The following is a 22,161-nucleotide window of genomic DNA, read 5'->3' on the forward strand; positions in this document are numbered from 1 at the left end:
TATTAAATACTTTATATAAGTACTTTAATAATGATAAATAAAATTCAAATATATCATTTTTTAAGAGTACTAAATGAAGTAGGATGTGTAATTGTAAATATAATTATAAAAGTTATATAATGCTTTATTTTGAACCAAATAATATTTTTAAAAGATATCTCATATTATAGGTTGAAGGGAGTATGTATGAAAATATAATAAACTTTTTAAGGGAGAATGACAAAAAAAATCTCCTGAAATGTGAAAATGTTAATGAGATCATACAAAATGTAATAATTATTCTCAAATTCATAAATATTTGCGTTTCAAAATTTTTAAAGTAAAAGGAAGTTTCACTCTTCTCCCTCTCTTACTCTATCTCTCGTATTAAAGGGAAGCAATAGTCTATAGGATTGAATATCATTGAAAGACTGTTGTTTCCTTCTAATACAAGACGGTAAGAGAGGGAGAATGGTGAAGGGTAAAAACATATTTTTTTTTAAAATTATTGACACTTAAATTTTCAGGAATTTTAAAACAATTATTACATTTTACAAGATTTTTTTTATCATTTTCACATTTAAAAAATTTTTCTATCGTTCTTCCAACTTTCAATTTCAACTCTACCTCTATCAAAATAAAAATAAATAAATTTGTATTTCATTGTCCTGGTTTAAAAAATTGTATTACATTATCTTTCATAATTAATAAATTTAAATAGGATCAATACTAAAAAATATAATTAATACCTCATCAGATGCCTTATATTAAAGACTAAAAAATCATTTCAGAAAGTGCTCTATAATAAAGACCCAAAGAAATGCTCCCTTTATTTAAAATGTAAGGTATTTTTAACCAAATCTCACCTCTCAATAAAGTGATTACCTACTTTCAAATTAACTTTATATTTTTTTATTTATCCCTATTAAACACCCTATAATAATATAAAATCACTGTCAATAGGGACACTTTAAAAAAAAGCAATGATTACACATCAAAAAACTAAAAATATATTATATTGTTTAATATCTAACTTTTCAAAAAATACCTTATATTTTTAAATGAAAAGAGTATGTAACTAGATATATAAGAAGCCACCACGTTATGTGCTTTATTTTTCAGACTCCATCTGTATAAAACTTGCAAGCCTTACCAAAACCAAAAAAAAAAAGGAAGGAAGAATTAAGTGAGCAAGATATTTAATTTTTTTTATGCTTTATTTGATTTGATTATATTTTTTGGTGTATTTTATGATTTATTTCATCAGAAATATTATAGACTTTCTTTGAAATATTTATATTTATAGTAAGTTTAAAAGTTTAAATTAAAACATAAATTTTTTAAATTAAAGAAAATGTCTCCCCATAGTGAGGGGGGTCACTCTTCGGGCAGTTTGGAAAAAGAAAAAAAGATAAAGAAAAATCATTATTTGATCTTCCCATAATCAAAAAAGTTGTGTCGTTTCACCTGAAAAATGAAGACCTTCGTCTCGATTGGCTGATTGTTTTTTATTTTAAATTGCAAGGTAAACCAGAGACAGCTACGACTACGATATCCAAGCGGGGCACATTCACAACACAAACAAAACAATAATTGGGCCAAACACCGAAACTTCCACTCTTCCTTCACTCCCAATCCATATATGCATGCCTAATTGTAAAACATGTACTCCGTTTTACGGGTCAGGCTCGCTTTTGGTTTTGGTTAATGTCGGCTTCTCCGAAATGTCCACTTATTTTCCATCTGGTTTATCGTTACTCAAAATTGAACAACGCAACCATTCAATGCCACTCTTGCAATGGAAGAAATGTTTATCATGTGGAGCGCTATTCTATATACATTTTGGGTTTGTATTTGTAAAGCTGTGAATAATATATTCAACAGGATTCTATAACAAACTATAGCGACCATGGGTTATAAATATTGTGACTTTTCATCACCACGTGCAAGAGACAGTTGAGGAAATTATTTCAAGAACGAGGCCTCGTACCTTGACACAGATAACAGTTTTAGTTTTAGTTTTTTTTTTTTTTTGGAGTAGAAATGGGAACTAAAATTCAACCAAAACTATAAACGCACAAAGCAAAGAGAAAAACAGCAAAGTTTTAGTTTTTATTTTCAGATCAGTTTGTACATTAAAGGGGAATGATATCGATTTATAAAGGTACAATTAAATATTTTAATTGAAAATTAAGAATTAAATTTAAAATTTAAATATCCTATTTACAATAAAAATTTTACAAATATATAAATCAGTTTTCGTAATTCATTTTCCAAACAGTTTTATTAAAAATTTAAGGCCATGTTTGATATGTAGAACTAAATAAATGAGACTAGGTTTAGGATTGAGTAATACAAAATTTTTATATTTTGTTGGTGAGAATGACAAATTTATTTTAAAGCCCAATTCCAGTTAAGTGAGAATACTTGGCACCACCTCCCTTTGGTATTAAAAAATTAATCTTAGGACTGAATTTCTAAACCAAATTGCCCCTTCGCACCATGCCCTCCCTTGTCTAAGTCATCTCCTGCCATCAATGATGACATTATGCCCCTTGCCATTACCGTCAACACCATGCCCCAGCATTGAAAACAATGGAGAGATATTCTTCCTACCATCAACGTCCATGTCAATGGGTTTGAGTTCAAGAGATCTTCTTTCTATCATCAACGATGCTGGTTCAAGTTTGAGTTCAGCATTTATGGGTTCAAGTTCAAGTTTGAATTTGTTAGATCTGGGCTTATCTTCTTCTCATCATCGATGTCCACAATAAGTTATAAGTTCAAGTTTACCATTGATGGGTTATGAGTTCATCTTTTTCCAAATTTAGGTTCGAGTTAAAAATTAACGGGTTTATCGTCCTACCATTCATGCGTTTGAGTTCCAGATCTGGGTTTAAGTCTTCCCTCCCTTGTGATTGTGTTAGATTTGAGTTCAAGTTCATCCTCTTCCTCGCATAGATCTACTCGTCTTCTTCCTTATTCCCATGCGATGTGTTTTTTTTCAATAATAAAGGCACTGTAGTATTTTGATGATTTTTTATGGGTTATAAAATAAAATTAATACAAGTATTCTATCCAAATATTACTTTATACCAAGCATACTTGTAAAACCTTGATCCCAATACCAATCCCTGTCTCAATCCATCAAAATTCAAACTTGCATACCAAACAGGGCCTAATTATCCTTAGATTGAGCTTCTAGGACCTAATTGTTGTTTTTCTATATTAAAATATTTTAATCATGATCAAGAAAAAAATCCAAAATAATAAAATGTGCATCAATTTATTTTTTACTTATATTTTCTGCTTGTTATAGCCATATTACATTTATACTATGACTATTATATGAAAAAAGAGTCATATGGATCATAAACGATAGAGAGTCTAAATCATAACTATTATATATGGAATAACCTAATCTGAAGAGGAATACTCTTTATCCTTGATACTTAACTACTTATCCTTTCACCATTTTTCATGAATATAATTGGATAGGATGTTGTGCATGCAATGGAAAAACATATTTTTAACAACAATACATTTAATAAAAAAATAAAAAATTTCATTATTTTTAATAATTATAATAATAATTTAATAATGTCTAAGCATTTAATAGACTAATTGGACAGCACAATTGAGGAATTTTTCTCAGATCAAGACTGTCAATTATTTAATGTATTGTCAATCCATCGTTTTCAAGCTGGATCAAATTTCATTCGTTCGTTCTTTAAATAATTGGAAGGCCCAAGAAGCCTTAAAAATTTTGGTTGGGGAGATCATGGCGTCCAAGTCTGTAGGGTAGGAAGGAAAGACACAGTCCCCTCATCACATAAATGATGATTGATCCTGCTTATGCTAAGGCGAATGGCTTTGGCGTCCAAAAATCTCACACACTTTACTCTACTATGAGCCCATGGCCCCCTCTCCTCCTCATATAAAGCCAATCATTCACAACCCACATACTTCTATTCTATGCCTCCCTCAGTTATCAATCGATCGTTCAACACAGAATCTCAAATACATCTTAATCCGTGTCAAACTAATCTAATTGGCATGAGCTTCAAAAGGAAAGGAAAAAAAACACACACATAAAGGAAAAAAAGCAATAAGATAGTAAGATATGTTTATGAATGGAGAGATTGAAATATAATTGAAAGAAAAGATTTTCCTAATACATCCAAATTTACATAGGTAGATGCCTATCGTATATACAAAACCACAAAGGAAGATTTTCAATTATGTGAACAACAAATGAGAGGAAAAAGGGTTTTCTTTTTTACTCCTTCCCTGTCCAGGTCCAATGGGATAGCCCCACGCATACAGATAGACCTTCTAAAGTAGATCACAACTGTAAGAAGCAGCCAATTTAGGTGGGGTTGACGATGCCCAAAAGGTGGGGGCCCTCTTTTCTTAATAAGTTTGCTACTTCTACATATTCTTTAAGGATGTCTCAGCTTCTTCCTTATCTCTCCCTATCACCTTCCCTGTCATCTTCTCCTCGGGGCCCTCCGCTCCGTGTGGTGGGTCACAGGGTCAACCGAAGAGAGTCCCTTTAGTGAGGACCTCATGGGCCAAGTATCCCACTAAGAGTTGATTAGATAAAGCGGGTGGCTCCAACTCGGGTCTGGGCTTAGGATTTGGCTTCAGCATTTTGGTTGTGGTCGAGCCTGAGTGTAAGGGTTTGGGGGATTCAAAACTATCATCTCAATCTTTATGCTTGTTAGGAGCAAAAAGACCACTAGTTGGCGTTAAGACATGACGAGGGGACAAATGCATTGTCTTAGTACTCTTGGCGATCTGTCTGCATGCCATGTTAGGCCAAAACTTTTTTTCAAAGCAAGAAAATAGACACGAAAACCAGAAAAGTAATTATTAGGTGAGGAATGGTTAAAGTGTGGAAATCGTGAGGGAAAAATCATAAAATCACAAGTCAAAAAATAAGAAAGGGAGGCGGATCGCGGCCAAAATCTAGGATCTTGGGGGTGTTGTTGTAGCCACTCTAGTTTTTCAGCAATTGAAAGATGAACAACGAATGAAAGAGAGAAATAGTAGGAAGAAATAAGGCTGAGGCCTTGAGAGACAGGAGAATGACGAGACAAGAAGAGAATGAATGATAGGAAATAGGGGTCATTATTTATAAGAATGATTTTTAGTGATTGCCCCTCCAAACTCATGGATATTACAAGCATGCCATGGACTCACTAAATGACTAAAATATCCCTCTCATGAAAAATAAATAAAAGACTAATTGTGATCAAGAGGGTTGGGTGTAAAGAAAATGAAATAAAGAGTTATTGTATCTAGATAATACTTTTTAGAGTTAAAGTGTATTTTTCTCCCAATACTTTATCTTGGAAAGCATTAGGCATCATGTATTAATGTAAAATATTTTTAAAAAAATTTTTTAATGGAGCAAAATTTTTTATTATTAGTGATTCATTAACTCTATCATTTTTTGTTGACATGGCATGTCTTTTAGTATTAAATTGTCTTTAAACTCTTTTTTAGAAGCGCTAGGTATCCTAAAATTTTGATAAAATAAAATTTAATAAATATTATTAAAATATTTGATATTTATTAAGAAAATAATATTTTAAGAAAATTAATATTAATTAAGTCTCTTGAATTTTTTTAGGTCGTTTTTTATATTTTTTTGTCAACTAATGGTCAAATTAACAGGTATGTATAACTGAAGTGTTACTTGTTCCTAATTAATATTTTTATATAATGCAATATGTTTTAAATTTTAAAATTGGAAAAATGAGTTATAAATTTTTTGTAATTTATTTTAAAATTTTATTATTATTGTTATTATTTATAAATCTTCACACATAATTTACAAGCCATCTATAAATCTATAAATTTCTTAAAAATTAGTTCGAGCTATTAATATCTAAAAAAATTATAAATTTTTTACAAATATTTAGAAGTAATAACATTTAAATTAAATATTAAAATATTAAATATTTTAGTGATTTTTATTAAATTTTATTTTAATAAAACTTCAAGATACCTAGCACTCCTAGAAAAAGAGTTTAAGGATAGAGTAACACCAAATGACATGCCATATTAGCAAACAATGGTATAGTTAATGAATTACTAATGAATAGAGATTTTTACTCATCTAAAAAATAATTTTAAAAAATATCTCACTTATTAGTATAGAGTATCTTGAGTCCCTGAAAGAAAATATAGAGAAAAAAATACACTTTAATCCTACTTTTATACAAATTTTATTATATATTTATCATTAATGTTTATTGAAATTTGATATTTCATTGTCTTGGTCATGCAAAAGTATTTAAACTATTTGAAAAAATACTATTTTTGGTCCTTACGTTTTGTTTGAGCTTTGATATAGGTCCTTGCATTTGTTTTCTGAGCTCCAAGTACCTACACTTTCTTCTATCTAACACGCTAGTCATTATATTTTTAGAAGAATGTTGACATGACACAAACAGTATTAATAATGTTGACATATTAATTAATACTGTTAATTTTGTGTTACTTGTTAAAATTATGTTGATATGAAATTTTCAATAAGCAAAAATTTTTAAAACGCATGTATAAAATTTGTTCGTTTTACTTATCATTTTGAAAGTATTGGTCAACCTTTTTATTCCATTCGATGTAGGCTTGTTTTTTATTTTTATTTATTAAAAAATTCATGTCAACATCAATTGGAAATGTAAGCACAAAATTAACAATGTTAATTGACATGTCAATATTATTAATACTATTTGTGTCACATCAACGTTCCTTTGAAAATGTAGAGACTAATATTACAAATGAAAAATAATATAAGGACTTGAAACATTGAAAAAAATACATGAACCTATAATAAAATTTAAGTAAAGTGTAGAGATTAGGAATAATATTTTTTCAATGTATTTTTATTCTGTATCTATATATTCTTTATTGTAAAAATTCTTGATATCAAGATACTTTTATATGTTGCAATAGAGATGGATTAGACCCTGTCCTTCCTTATGGTTGCGGTGGAAAGTTGCTGGGCAGTTACCTTTTTATGGAATTTCAGAATTTTTAGTGACGCTAGATTCCCCTTTGCCATGTTCTATTTGGTTTTAATGGTACAATAAAATTCCTTGTGTGACGATTTAAATTCTTGACTTCTAAGTATAGACCTCATTTTCACCATCAAAACAAGTTTCAAATGGCTTTAAATTGTGTAACATCAGGCTATAATTTTTATATATTCTTGTTGAAAAATTGTACCATTATTATATTTTCTAAAAATGTTTGCTCAACGAAATAGATAATTTGTATTTAGATATTTCCTTTAATTACAAATATTTGGGAGTTGATTTTGTTAAAAATGAATATGAATCAATTGGGATCGGGTTAAGTATTGGCAAAATGAGAGAAAAGTCCCTTTAAAAATGTAAATGACAATGAGATTTTTTAAAATAACATAATTCTTTCAAGTCCCCAAAGAGAGGAAATACTCCAGAAATAAGTTCCCAATACTTTCAACAAAAAATATGTAAAGTCAAAAGGGATGTTTTCAAGGCTTCATACATGCAATCATAATGATCAATTTGTGATTAACTCACCTTATTTTGTAGGAACCGCTACCAACTAATCATTCTTTTATTAAAGAGTAATATGGTCCTATTCTTATACTTAATCCGTTATAAACCTTTCAAGGATATAAAGAAGACAATAGATTCGCAAATGTATTTATACAAAAACTATTTAATTTAATTTTTTATGGATATACTAGTTACTAATCCCATGATCTTGACCATGAGGCAATGAAAACATACCAAACAATGATCTTGAAAAGGCATACAATAAACTTAAAGATCTTATGTGGATTGAGCTAAAGGTAAATAAATCTAATACTTTATTAACTTATTCAATTATTAAGATTTATTACTGATTGCTTATATATGTGTTTTTTTACAGAGTTGTAGGCAACCAAACAAGACTGGTTTGTCTGACATATATGTGATGAAGGATATGCTCAACATCATCACATTGAGAATGATTGAATTTACTAATGAGGTAAATATAGTTTTGAAAAGCTATTTTTCTTGTTATTTGATTTAGTTAGTTAGTGTTTTAATTGTAATTTTATACTTTAATTTAGATGCTTGACGTTAGAAGTTTGTTCTTCAAGAAGAGATTGATGACATCCTTGCATGTTGGGTACAATATTTTTGTAGATAAATGATGTGTAAGGTTTGGGTAGTTTTTTAGAAAACTGTATAGACCATTTGAGTTTTATGTAATTTATATTGAATCTTGAATTATTTATATGTACTGAAATTGGTTGATTAGTAATAAATTATATAGAACATCTTATTTGTATGAATAAGGGGAATAAGTATAAACATATTAAACTTTTTTTAAAAAAAATAAGGTACTTTTAATAGCAGTTATGGTCATAGCTGCTATTGAAAGTGCCACTTTAAAAAAAATCAAATAATTGGTAACTTTCAACAGACATTTTGGAATTGTTGTTAAAAGTTACTAATTTTTAACATTCCCTAACAACAGTGATTCTATAACTATTATTGATGCTGTTTTTTACTCATAGTTAAAAGTCTATCCTGTAATAGTGTAATTTATTTATTGAACAAGTGTTTTGAGTTAGAAAAAGAATTTCTAAACTTCGGATCCAATGTTTGCACTTTCCCCTTTTTAAATGTTCTTACTTATAAACTTTTCTACTATATTATTTTCTAAATAATTGGTTTAACTCTTTATATTATGATAGAGTTTATTAATTTTAGTTTCAAGCTGTTTTACTGTGGCATGATCCATTCTTACATGGTAGAGGGTTATTTGGCGAATTCAATATTATAAGTTAAATTTTATTAACTATAGTAGACTTTTAAACTGAATTCAATATTACAAGTTAAATTTTATTAACTATGATAGACTTTTGAACTAAGTCTTTACCTTTTTTACTGTGATTAGCAATTTTTTATTATAGTTGAGTTTTCTCTACTATGATTAGAGCCGAAAATTCGGGCGGGCTGGGCCTATTCGGGCTAAGCCCGAACCCAAATATACCGGCTATTCTTATAAGCCTGAATTAACAAGCCCGGCCCGAATTATTTTGGGCTTCAGGCTAGCCTGAATACCCATTTTATATAATTTTTTTTGGGTGCGATTTTGATGATTTTTTTCTCACCTAATTGCATCAAAATAATAATTCAACATGCATTCATTGATACTATTTTTTTTAACCATTTAAACTAACGAAGCAAGAGCAAGATCATTATACTAGTTTAACATCCAAAATAAATAATTCAACAAAATAACAACACATTCAACATGACATTATAGTTAAAATATAATAATAATCAACAATACAAATAAAAGTCAAGCTAAATCCAAATCTTGTGGCTCTTCCTGTTCCTCATCATCATCCAAAACTACATTTGCACTCTCAATGGCAAACAAATCCATATTTAGATTTGGTTTAAGTGATTCCTCCTCTTCCTCTCCCTTTCCCTCCCCCTCTCCCTCTCCTTCTTCCTCTTCCACCACCTCTTCTCCCTCAATCCTTTCTTTCTCTTCACTTTCTGCAACAAGACAACAGTGGAAAATTTTTTCAATTATAATTGAATAAAATCAAATTTTACTTGATAATTATATAACAAAATAATCATATATTTTAAATTTATATTACCATCATGTTGAAAACCATTTAACCAATTACGAGTGCAAATAAGAGCTTGAAAATTAGATGGAAGAAGACTACTCCGATATTTGGTGAGAACACGTGAGCCAATACTAAAAGCCGATTCACTTGCCACTGTAGTGATAGGAACGCTAAGGATATTGGCTGCCATCTTTGAAAGGATAGGAAATCTACCCTTATTAGTGTTCCACCAATTGAGAACATCTAAATCTTGATATGCCTGGGGTTGAAGTATTGCCTCATCCAAATAAAATTCAAGCTCAGACTTTCCAATAAACATAACATCCATGCTTGTATAATTAATCCAATCCTGCAACATGTAAAAATTTAATAAAATACCAACTAATAAATTAAAATAAAACAATAGATTTAAAGCTAATAACATGAAATTAAACTTACATTTAAAACTCCTGGAATATTGCTACTCATGGTTGAAGCTAAAACACTAGAAGTCGTAGAGGATTGAGCTTGATTTGCTTGTATTGGAATTGTTGAACTTGATCTAAGATATGAGGAAAGAGCATCCATCTCTTTGTATTGATTAAAAATATATCTCAACTTGCTTTGAATGCTCCCAATCTTGGCAGGGCAATTTATAGGATCAATCCTTGCATACATGTACCGTATCATTTGAATCTTCATTCGCGGATCAAGCACAGCTGCAATTGCAAGGATAGTACTATAATCATTCCAATACTTGTCAAATTTTTCTTTCATTCTTTAAGCCATTTCTTGTATTACGGGATCACCATTTACCATATTATCATCTAACAAGATCCGAATCTTTGATACTTGGGCGAAATACAAGTTCGAAGTGGGATAAGATATCCCAAACATCAACCTTGTCATCATATCAAATGGCCTCAAAAAATTACACATCTCTTCTCCTCTCCTCTACTCTTCATATGTTGGGCAATGGGTAAAATTATTATCAACACATACAAAGCTAGTAAAAGCTCGACAATATTGTAATCCACTCTCAAGCAGTGTAAAAGTAGAATTTCATCTAGTGGGCATATCCATCCTCAAGCCAATTGAATTATCAATGCCATCAACCTCTTCAACACATTTTTTAAAAGCAATTGCCCTTGCCTCTGATTGTTTGACATACTTAATGCTATCTCTAATCTTGTTTAGAGCAGCACTTGTCACTTTTAAGCCCTCTTGAACTATTAAATTTAAGATATGGGCACAACACCTTTGATGAAAAAATTCTCCATTACAAATCAACCCATTATCTTACAAAGCTAACCTTTATTTCAAAATTTCTTGCATATTATCATTTACAGAGGCATTATCTAAAGTGATAGAAAACACTTTCTTAGTAATCCCCCAATCAATCAAATAATCATAAACTTTTTTAGCTAATTATAGAGGCTCCATCTTACAAAAAGAAAGTATTTTACTATTCAATCTCCAATTTTCATCAACAAAATGAGAAGTCAAGCATAAATAACCTTCAGAGGTTATAGCTGTCCAACAATCAGATGTTAAACAAATTCTACCAATACTTTTCAACAATCATTGCTTCGATGCCTCTTTATGTCCTTGATAGACTTTTGTAACATCAGAAACAGCTGTTTTTCGAGTAATGCACTTTACACTAGGATTCAATATTAAAGAATAATACTTGAACCATCTATATTCAACCATGGAATAAGGCAAATCATGTTCAATTATCATCATAGATAAAACCTCTCGCACATGCTTATCATTAAGCTTTCTAGACCTCAATTTTCCTTCTTTGTCCATCATTATCACTCCAATATCATGATACTTAGCAAGTTAAGGACAATTTTTAACATGTCGTGCTAAATGAGATATGTCGTAAGCCCTAGATCCTGCTAGGTCTTTATTACAATCATTACACCTGGCTTTTACTTTCCCATCAACTACAATTCTAGAAAATGACTTCCAAACATCAAATGTACAGGTTTTTGATTTTTTAGCAACAGGTGGCTTCACTTCTTTCTCAGAACTTGTTCTTTTACTAGAATTACCAGAACCAACAGACTTCTTACTTGCAGAGGCAACAAATTTCTTACTTGCTGAGGTAGCTGATTTAATTGCAGAGGCAAGTAATTTTTGCTCATTGTTTTTTTTTTAGAGGGAAAAATATCAACTACTTTACCCTTACCACGCACATTATCATCTACCTTACTACTAGAACTACCACCCACATTTTCATTAATATTCTTCCTTTGACTAGAAGACATGTTTCACTGTATAAAATTGAAAATTAAACATCAATTTAACATACTATGCGTTTATGCCTTCATTAAAAGTTAACACAACTAGAGGCAATCTTAAATAACTTAAAATATTCAATTTCACATAATAGCACAACCATTGAAATTCATGCAGAGCCACAGAGGCAGTCTCAGATAGCTTAAAAATAAGCTTAACCAAACACAACCAAAGGCAAACTCAAAGGCAAAGCTAGCTTAAAAACAATCTTAAGCAAGAACAATAAGAACAGGAATCAGAGGCAGACTTAGATCAAAACAGAGCATAACAATATGCATGAGAGAAAAAGAAAGAAGAAGAGGAAGAAAACCTTGCTAGTGGGTTTTGCCGTTCTGGTCTAGACGATTGATGGAGCTTGTTGTGCTAGGGGGTTTTGGTTTAGACGAAGCTCATTTTGCTAGTGGATCTAAAGATTTAGAACGTGCTCCGACTTCGATCAATCACTATCTTGCCGTCTGGTTCGAAACTTCGATGAATCTCGCCGTCTCGCCTCGCGTCTCGCCGTCTTGCCTTGCGTCTCAGTCTCGGTCTCGCTGTCTCGCCTCTCACTCTCAATCTGATTCAATCTCAACCAGTCAGCTCAGCCTCTCAAGTCTCATCTAAGATCTCACTCACTCGTTGTCGCTGTTCGTGTTCGGACTCTAAACCTCACTCAGCCGGCTCTCACCTCGCTTATTTCCTAATTCTTGGTGCCAGTGCCAGCATCTCTTCGGTCTTCAAGTCCGCGGTCCGCAGCTGGCTCCATTAAAAAAAAACAAGTATTCGGGCTTATTCAGGTGGCCCAAAGTATCAGTTTTTTTCAAAACATTAAGCCTGGCTCTAATTTTTTTTGGGCTTATTCAGGCTAGCCTGTCGGGCTCGGCCTGAATTACCAGCTTTAATTATGATTAGGTAATTGGAATTAGTTACCTTTTGATTATCATGATAGAGTTTAGTAATTATGTTTGGCTAGGTAAGGTGACATTATCCAAATCTTTGCTTCACTGATGTTTAGGTGTTGTAAATATTAGTTTTTATATTATTTTAATCAACAACTCCTCCTTTTCTATTGTAAACTATGGTTGCAGATACTTACAATGCTTGAACTATAGTGAATAAAAAAGAATTAAGGATCATTTTTATCCTCGAACTATATACAAAAGGTTACAAATAACCCTGAACTCAATTATAAGTTAGTTCTGTCCCTTAACTTTAAAGATTTATTCCATCATTACCCTGTCGTTTTCTTGCTGTTAGTTAACTATTAGTGGGCGTTACATTATATTTTTTATTATAAAATATTTGATTTGAGGGGTAAAAATGGCCATTCGAATATAAGTTAAGGCAAAAAAAAAATGACCCTTAACTTGAAAAAAATATTTAAAAAATAGTAAAATTCATTGATGATTAATGAACGTTGAGTATTTTTAACGTCATGATGATGATGGAGGAAATTTTTAAAGTTAAAAAACATAATTGATTTATAGTTGAGTTTATAATCATTTGTAACCTTTTGTATATAGTTTCTGGACAAAAATAATCCTTAACCAAAATTTATATCGAGAAAGTTGTAATTACTTATTCTATTTTAGTATTTGCTAGAAGAAAAGTAGTCACTATTGAAATTGAAATAGTAATGTGTATTTATAATACTTAAACTTTAATGAATAAAAAATTTTCACAATGAAAGTTGTAATTACTTATCTATTCTAGTTATTATCAAAAGAAAAGTATTCATTATCAAAATTAAAGTAGTCATCGATGTTTACTTTTTTGGGAGCCATGGCTTTTTTTTTAATTTTAGACAGGAGGTAATTCAATCATTTTACAAAATAATCATCAATGATAGGAAGGTTTATTGAGACTTACAACAAATTATGACATTTTATGAGATCTCATTGTTATTCACATATTTCATGAAGATTTTTCTGTTATTTTCCTTGAGTATATGAAACTCGTTTTCTAAAATGTAAATGCTTAAATCTTAACGGTGAAAAATGTTATATTATAAAAGTTGCTCCTAACTGAACCAACACCAGTGAAATCTCTCGGATGATATGAGATACCATGTCCATACGCGCACACATATAAAATCAGTGTTAAGACAGGATCCATGCCTAATAATAAGTGGGCAATTTGTAATTATTTTATAAGTATTCTTTAAATCAACAGAAATACTCTATTCTTGGTGAGCTTATGGCATTTGACTTACTAAAATTTCCTCCACAAAAAAATCAAGTATCTGTATATGTATGCGATGCAATTAATTAATACCTAATGTATGCCAATAAATTTCAAAATAGCATCACCCCCGTCTTTTTGTGAACAGCGTATACTAGTTTGGTGGAGTGTTTTTTATTAAAAAACACCAAAAAATTTCAAAATAACATCACCCCCAGCTATAGACTATGCGCCTTGTATGAATTAATTTTCATAGATTTTTTTAAGAACAAACTAATGAATATAACATAAAACTAAAACCACGACGAGTAAAACCAATCAGAAGTTACTATCACTCCACTATTTTTCTTGAATTCCCATTTACTTGAAAATTGTCTCGGTCACTTTATAATGCTTGCAAGGGAATCTAGTTGATATCCGACGAGCGTTAAACATCGATGGCCAGAATTTTTTCATGGTAACTTTTTATTTCTTTTTAAATCCTGGCCTATCTCCACACGCCTTGTCATTGAAAAGCCAATAAATTTTAAAATAAACATTTGGAATCATAAAAGAAACGGTAGATTTGATACACCTCCAAAATTCAAAATAAATATCACAATGTGCGACAATAAATAGTCTATTCATCAATGATAGAGTGAATAATTGATATAATTTGATTTTTTCTTAAAAAACAAAACCCTCGCCCTATTGTGTGGGTTTTTACAGTTTAGGTTCTTTGAGCATCTATCTGTCTAATAATTTCTTAAAGTTGACCAAAAAAAAAAATTAAAGCACCTCTTTGGAATAGTTCGATGATCACATTTTATTCCATATGTCAAGCAATAAAGATGGGCGACGATTCATTCTTTTGCTCATTGCTGGAATTCCTAATAAATACTCGTATTTTATTAGGAATTGATAAGGATATCATTCGTATTTTACAAGTATGCTGATATAAATTTTACTACTAGCATGAGAATTTTGTCAACAAATAGCTTATAAACAGAGGTGGACCCACGCTAGTGATCTTGGGGTCGTTGTCAATCAATTATCACCCCATTTTCTCATAGAAACTTTCATTTGTGTTCCATGAGGAAGCGCCAAACTTATATATTTACTTTTATGTATTTAATATATTATCATTCAGTACAATCAAGACATATAATTTTTAGTATGTTAATAATATTAATAATAAAAATTTATTATAAAATAAATAATTTATAATAAATACACATTTCTTGATTTAATTAAAAATAAACATTTTAAGTATATAAGTTTTTATTCATAAGAAATTCCCTCAGCTCTTGTGAAGAATTTAAATACCATATGAGATAATGATTATTGTATGTTTTTAATATAAATACTACTTATACTGAGAAAATTTTATTTTCCATATTCTTATAATTATATAACTTTTGTACGCTTTATTTAATATTAAATTATATCATCACAGTAATTTAATATACATTTATGACTATATTTTATGAAAAATAGTATTTATATTATGCATTAGTTTGCTCCAAAGACTAATTTTTATGGATCCGTCACTGTTTATGAATATCTTTCAAGACTTTGTTTTTAATTTTTCTTGCTTTAAAGCCTACTCTTTTCTCGTGAACTATATATTTAATTCATTTTTTCTTGCAGAATAAAAGAGAAAATGGATTAGAAATAATGCAAAGCATTTGAGGCATATTCCCTCCATTCCTATTTATAAAAGGAAAAAACTGTATCATATAATTTAACTATATTAATTGTGTCTCAAAATAAAATAATTAAACTATAATAACCTTCATTAATTGTTTTAATTAAGCATTCATTAATAATTTTTATGACTATAAATAATAAAATTATGAGGAATAATTTAAAAAAATTTACAATAAATATTTATTAAAAATATAATTTTACATATATAAAATAATAAACTAAACGTAATAGTTTTCCGTATAAATAAAAACAGAAAATTATTAAGTAAGAGGATGAGTTTTTCTGTTTTGACTGCTGGCACTTGCACTATCTAGGCACATGAATGTTACGTGTTTGAAGCCATTCGAAGTGTGAGAGAATGGTAGCAAGCTGAGTTTTCCTGCTCCATCCTTGAATCGAAGCAGCTCCTTCCCCACAAAAAGTCGACCTTCTTAATAAACGGTTTCAGTGGATCCCATACTCCGTTTTTGAAATCAACAATGATAATATATGATTATTCACACGCACATGCTAGCATTCAGCAGAGTAAATAAATTTTGAAGCATTTTTTTATTTTAATTAAGTCACGAATAATAGCTCTGTGGCTGTATAGCATGCTTTAATATTCTAGTCAAATAGAAAATATTAGATGGGTCGCAATACGCAGCTAGTATAAGCGCACGGCCCAAGAGAGAGACAGGGACCAGGGAACAGGAGTGCTAGGGTCTGTTATGGTTTGTGAACTCAGCTGAGAGAGAATTATTGTTAATTTTGCTCCAATCCCCATTTTACTGTCCGACGTTCCGATCTTCAATTCCATAGCACTATGGTACGGGGATCGCTCAACAATCTCATTTCTCGTTCGCTTTCCCTCGCCGGCAAATGGCAACAGCAGCAGCTCCGCCGCCTCAATATCCACGAATACCAGGTCGTAACTTTTTTCTCTCTTTCGCGCAACCATTTTGGAGAGATACAGAGAGAGGAATCGAGTGCAGATAGGAGTTGCCTTTGCTTAATGAACTAATGTGTTGCCCAAGCTGTTTCGATTTCATTTCTGTTTTTTTTTTTAAAATTGTTTCTCTAATTTCTGTACATTTTTTTAAAGGAATCAAGCGACTGATTTTTGTAGTGCATGACGATACTTTGCATTGGATGGATGACTGCGCGCGTTGATCTAAATAAATTTATATTTGCATATGCTTATTTGAATTTGTTTGATAAATATGGCTACTTACCTCTGAATGTCTGATCTTCCTTGAAATCAGGGAGCTGAGTTGATGAGCAAACACGGAATCAATGTTCCGAGGGGTGTAGCTGTTTCATCTGTTGAAGAAGTCAGAAAGGCCATCAAGGACGTATTTCCTAATGAGAACGAGGTAATTGATATTCAACGCTTATACATCAGATTGGCCACGCTAACAGAATTTTATGCACAGCAGAAAGGATAAATTTTGAATTTGCACTTTGCAGTTTTTTTTGCCCCATAGTTTGATTCCCTTCTCTCCCCGTACACAGAGGGGAAAAAAAAATGTCTCAGTGCTGAAATTCGTGAGCGATAACATGCAATAAAACTTGAATTATGGTGCAGTTGGTGGTTAAAAGTCAAATTTTGGCTGGTGGACGGGGTTTGGGAACATTTAAAAGCGGTCTCAAGGGTGGAGTTCACATTGTCAAGACCGATCAGGTTGAAGATATAGCTGGTAATGTATGCAGTCTCTAATATTCATAAGATTGAACAATTGTTCGTTCTTAATTTCTCTTGATCTTACTAGATTGCAGAGGGTTCCTTTGAGTAAGCTAGGTGAGTTCTTATTTTTGTGTGAAGCGTTGAGTCGATTTGGATTGGTATACTATTTATTAGGCGATGAACACAGCAACCAATATACACTCTGATCCTTGAGTGGACTCAGATGTCTATAGTCTATACAGATATATCCAAGTTGCAGGGCATAACCCGGTGATATGGTAAAAAAAAGGATAATCTTCAGTGGGTTCTTTCAATTTGAAATTATGGCATATTGCTGCAGAAGTAAAATGTCTAAATTGTAATTTTTTGAACTCATCATCTTGCCATCTATAGTGTCTGTTTTGACTAGGTAATCACTTAAGCTTGAGCCAAGAAGTTATACTTGAGAGATCATATATACAGAACATTGACTGAATATGCTGAGGTTGTTTCATTATGTGTTCACTTTATGCCAAGCGGTTTGAGTTGTGTTGGTTATGAGTTTATCCTTGATTGATTTTCCCTTGTCCAATTCTTTCAATGAATGATTGCTTAGTAATTTCTGGATCCTCTGGTGGTATACTCCTGATGCTCTTGAGACTAGATGTGTAAATGATAATATACTTATTATAGTCTTCAGATGTGCAAATGACTAGATATGGATAAATTTAGTCATATATAATCTAAATTTCATGGGTGTATTTTCTTTTTTGTAATAACAATAGCGATAACAATAAAGTTTTTGTTGTTATTTTAGGGAAGATGCTTGGACAGATACTGGTTACCAAACAAACTGGCCCTCAGGGAAAAGCTGTCAACAAGGTTTGACATTATTCAGTAATTCTGTCTTCAAATATGCTAGCTCTTTTATTATGCATTCATATGGAAACTATATTTGTCTAGTGAAGCAGGGCTTTGACCCTAGCCTTTAATGGTAACATATGCTTGGATTGTTTTGCTGGCTTTTCTATGGCAAGTGTAGCTATTTTTTCTGAACTCATAATAGGTCTTGCTCATTATGTGTTAGTGTAACATATGTAAGTTTGTACTTGAACTTACCAGATGGAGGACATGGTGCTTTCAATTTTCAAATGATAATCTATAGGATATATCTCTATGTACTACACTATTAATTTATTTCAGTGATGACGGGGGGTTGTTGCTTTGGGAAGACTTAACTGTTTGACATGTAATCATCTAATTTACACAGGTTTACTTATGTGAAAAGCTGTCACTTGTGAACGAGATGTACTTTGCTATAACTTTAGATCGCAAGACTGCTGGTCCAGTAAGTTCTCTCTCCTATATCAATATGTGATTCTCAATCTTGCTGTATATGCCATGTTAAAATTTTTATTACTTGTTGTTTATGAATGAAGTATGATGACTTCCCAGCCCTTTATTTCTTCATTAATTTTGGTTGATACAGAGGATGTTAATTATATTTCTTTCTTTTGTATTCATATTCCAGCTCATAATTTCTTGTAGAAAGGGAGGAACCAGCATCGAAGACCTGGCAGAGAAATTCCCTGACATGATTGTAAAGGTCAGTCATGACTGTCATTTCTCATGTGTTAATTTTCCTATTGAAGCACTATATCTGCATTGCAAGATACATTTAATTCACTCATTCTTTCTTGAAGGTACCTGTTGATGTTTTCGAGGGACTTACTGATGAAGGTGCTGCAAAGGTTGTTGATGGTTTGGCTCCCAAAGTGGCAGATAGAAATAAGTCAATTGAACAAGTGAAGAATTTATATAAACTGTTTTGTGACTGTGATTGCACTCTTTTGGAAGTAAGCATATGCAAGTCTTAGCCAAGTGTACCTTCTAGTTATTACTTACATTGAATAATTAAAATGAATAGTGGATTATTTTCAACAGATCAATCCCATAGCGGAGACTGCTGACAACCAATTGGTGGCTGCTGATGCCAAATTGAACTTTGATGATAATGCTGCATACCGCCAGAAAGAGATATTTGCTCTTCGTGATACAACTCAAGAGGATCCTCGAGAGGTTTACTTACATTACTTATAATTTCTGATACTTTCATATCTCTGTATATGCTTGTGCTTATGAAGTAGCTCTATGGATGTGTTATTTTTCACATTATTGATTCATGCTTTATCCTTGAACAGGTTGCTGCATCAAAGGCAGATTTAAATTATATTGGGTTAGATGGAGAAATTGGTTGCATGGTGAATGGAGCAGGTTTAGCAATGGCCACTATGGACATAATTAAGTTGCATGGGGGCACGCCTGCTAATTTTTTGGATGTCGGTGGGAATGCCTCTGAAAACCAGGTAATGTTTCCAGGTTAGAGGTTTTCCTTTTTTGGCTCTCATTGTGGCTATAGTTTTAGCTCTACTATTGTAATCAAGCTGATTCGCTCTCGTTTGGATAATCTATCGATGGTGCTTGTGCTTGTTTCTTTTTGTTATTAGCTTGTCAGCAGATACTTGCCTTACCTTTAGATAACATCCATGTTATTTTTTATTCCTAACTATTGCAATGATGCAAAGCAGGTGGTTGAAGCATTCAAAATTTTGACAGCTGATGACAAGGTGAAGGCAATTTTGGTTAACATATTCGGTGGCATAATGAAGTGTGATGTCATAGCAAGTGGAATTGTCAATGCTGCTAAACAGGTTAGTAAACCAGTTACTCGAGATTGAGAAGACTGAATGTTTTCTGCTTTAAATTTAATTACTCCTGTCTTATCCCGACCTTTTAATGGCATTAACTTATCTTGGCTAATATTTTCAAGGTTGCACTAAAAGTACCCGTTGTAGTTCGTCTTGAAGGCACGAATGTTGATGTAGGAAAAAGAATTCTGAAGGTAACTGCTATATATACATCTACATACTTATACATACCATCTGATTATGAGTATTTTCTATTTAATGATTATGCTTAATTGGCTCGACAGGAAAGTGGCATGGCATTAATCACGGCAGATGATTTGGCTGATGCCGCCCAGAAAGCAGTTGAAGCAGCTTACAAGTGAAGGGAACATTTCTGTTCAATGTTTATGAATTTGTTTCAATAGCACCCATTTTTTTGCGCTAAACTGACTGTCTCGGACATGGTTTGTCCGAGGAAACAAGTTAACGAGAAAGGCAATTGATGCAAGATATTCTTGTTGAAGCATTAGAAGTGGGCGTTTAAGCTTTAACGAGGATTACTTCTTATAGTTGTTCCTTTGAATTAATACATAGCACAGGCGTCTTCCTCGCCACATGAAGTGCTACGCTGTTTACATTCTGTTAATTCCGGTTTGCATTCTCTTATGGCGACATTTTTATGAAAATAATGGTCTTTCTATTAAACTTTCTGATCATCGAGGAGCTCAAGCCTTCAAGCGTCTGAAGTTTACTTCGCTGTCATTATTACAGCGAGATAACTGAAACTGAAGTAGAAATTAAAAAGATTATCTTCTGCTATTGTTTTCGTAGACTCCTGCAAATTAAAAACACGATCTCAATATCCATAGCTCAACACCTTTCCTGAACAGAGTTTGTGGTTTGGTGGGGACGATGTGAGTCTATATAACCGGTACCCAATACTGATCTGATCACTGATTGCAGATTTTTTTTTTTTTATTTCTAGTGACAAGCAGCAAAGTGAAAATGGAATCGATATCCATAACTAAGGGTGTGGTAATCGTTAATCATGATCATTTATTTAGATTGAATTTGGACCATTCAACTTTAGGTAATGTTTCGGTGAAAAATCTAAAATAAAAATAATCTTATAAATATCACTTATTGTTTTACAACATATAAATATCACTTATTTAAAAATTACACGAGAGCCATTGAATCTGAACAACTTAAATTTCATCAAGGTGTTGAGTGACGCCAGACGAGACATGCATCTGTGCCCCTAATAATTGGGACACGCTCACTTTCTTATTGACCTTTCTTCTCACATCAGGCCTTGAGTTCTCCATGTGCATAGGGTTGAAAATAGAAAAAACTTTTAATAAAGATCTACAACTTAATTTATTTTAGGTCTAGTTTGGCTTATTTAATCTTATTTTTTATAACTAATGAACCTAACAAATTGACCTATTTATACACACATATATTATGTAATATATCTTATAAATACATCAATTCATCATTTAATTTTTAATCAATATATTTCTTTTTATTTTTAGTTATATTTTTAATCATATTGAACTTATATATTAATTTTGATGTTGTTATTTTATTGTTATGTTATATTATAATTGATAAGTTCTTTCAATTATTATATATTATAATTAATAAATTAAGTTATATATTATATAATATAATAGTTTTAAAATATATTTGAAACGACTAAAACTAACATACAATCAATTTAAAAGACTTATTTTCAAGTAAGTTTTTAAATGAGCTTTTAAGCCATGCCCGATTTTAAGTAAGCTCAAGCTTAAGTTGTGAAAATGCCTTATAGAAATTTTAGGTCTCTGGTTTATCACACAGGTTTAAATTTATTCTGTTAAAGTCTAATTTGATCTAACTTATTTCTATCCTATGAGTGCCACCATCACTCAAATGCAGGCTTCTCTTTCGAAATTAATAAATATCATTGAGCGCTTTTAACAATTTGTCTGCTTTGTGCCTCCATATTTTCAGCCAACAGTCAACACTATGTCTCCGTCGGAGATTTATCTTGTAAAATTGACCTGTCAAAAATTCACTAAACTTGG

At 31.4% G+C, this 22,161-nt stretch overlaps 1 protein-coding gene across 1 annotated transcript; it reads left to right on the plus strand.

The window, feature by feature from the left end:
* The first annotated feature begins 16,407 nt into the window (after window positions 1-16,407).
* On the plus strand, window positions 16,408-20,732 carry LOC129306237 (succinate--CoA ligase [ADP-forming] subunit beta, mitochondrial). The gene is made up of 12 exons (XM_054946709.1): window positions 16,408-16,661; window positions 16,999-17,109; window positions 17,322-17,433; window positions 18,217-18,281; window positions 18,670-18,747; window positions 18,931-19,005; window positions 19,103-19,255; window positions 19,344-19,478; window positions 19,601-19,765; window positions 19,988-20,110; window positions 20,230-20,301; window positions 20,392-20,732. Exons 1-12 carry the CDS (start codon window positions 16,560-16,562, stop codon window positions 20,467-20,469), a joined length of 1,269 nt encoding a protein of 422 aa, XP_054802684.1. The 5' UTR covers window positions 16,408-16,559; the 3' UTR covers window positions 20,470-20,732.
* Window positions 20,733-22,161: the final 1,429 nt, after the last annotated feature.

This window comes from Prosopis cineraria, unplaced genomic scaffold, assembly GCF_029017545.1.
Source record: "Prosopis cineraria cultivar Desert tree isolate PC_DT_omini unplaced genomic scaffold, ASM2901754v1 PC3, whole genome shotgun sequence".
NCBI classification, from domain to species: Eukaryota; Viridiplantae; Streptophyta; class Magnoliopsida; order Fabales; family Fabaceae; genus Prosopis; species Prosopis cineraria.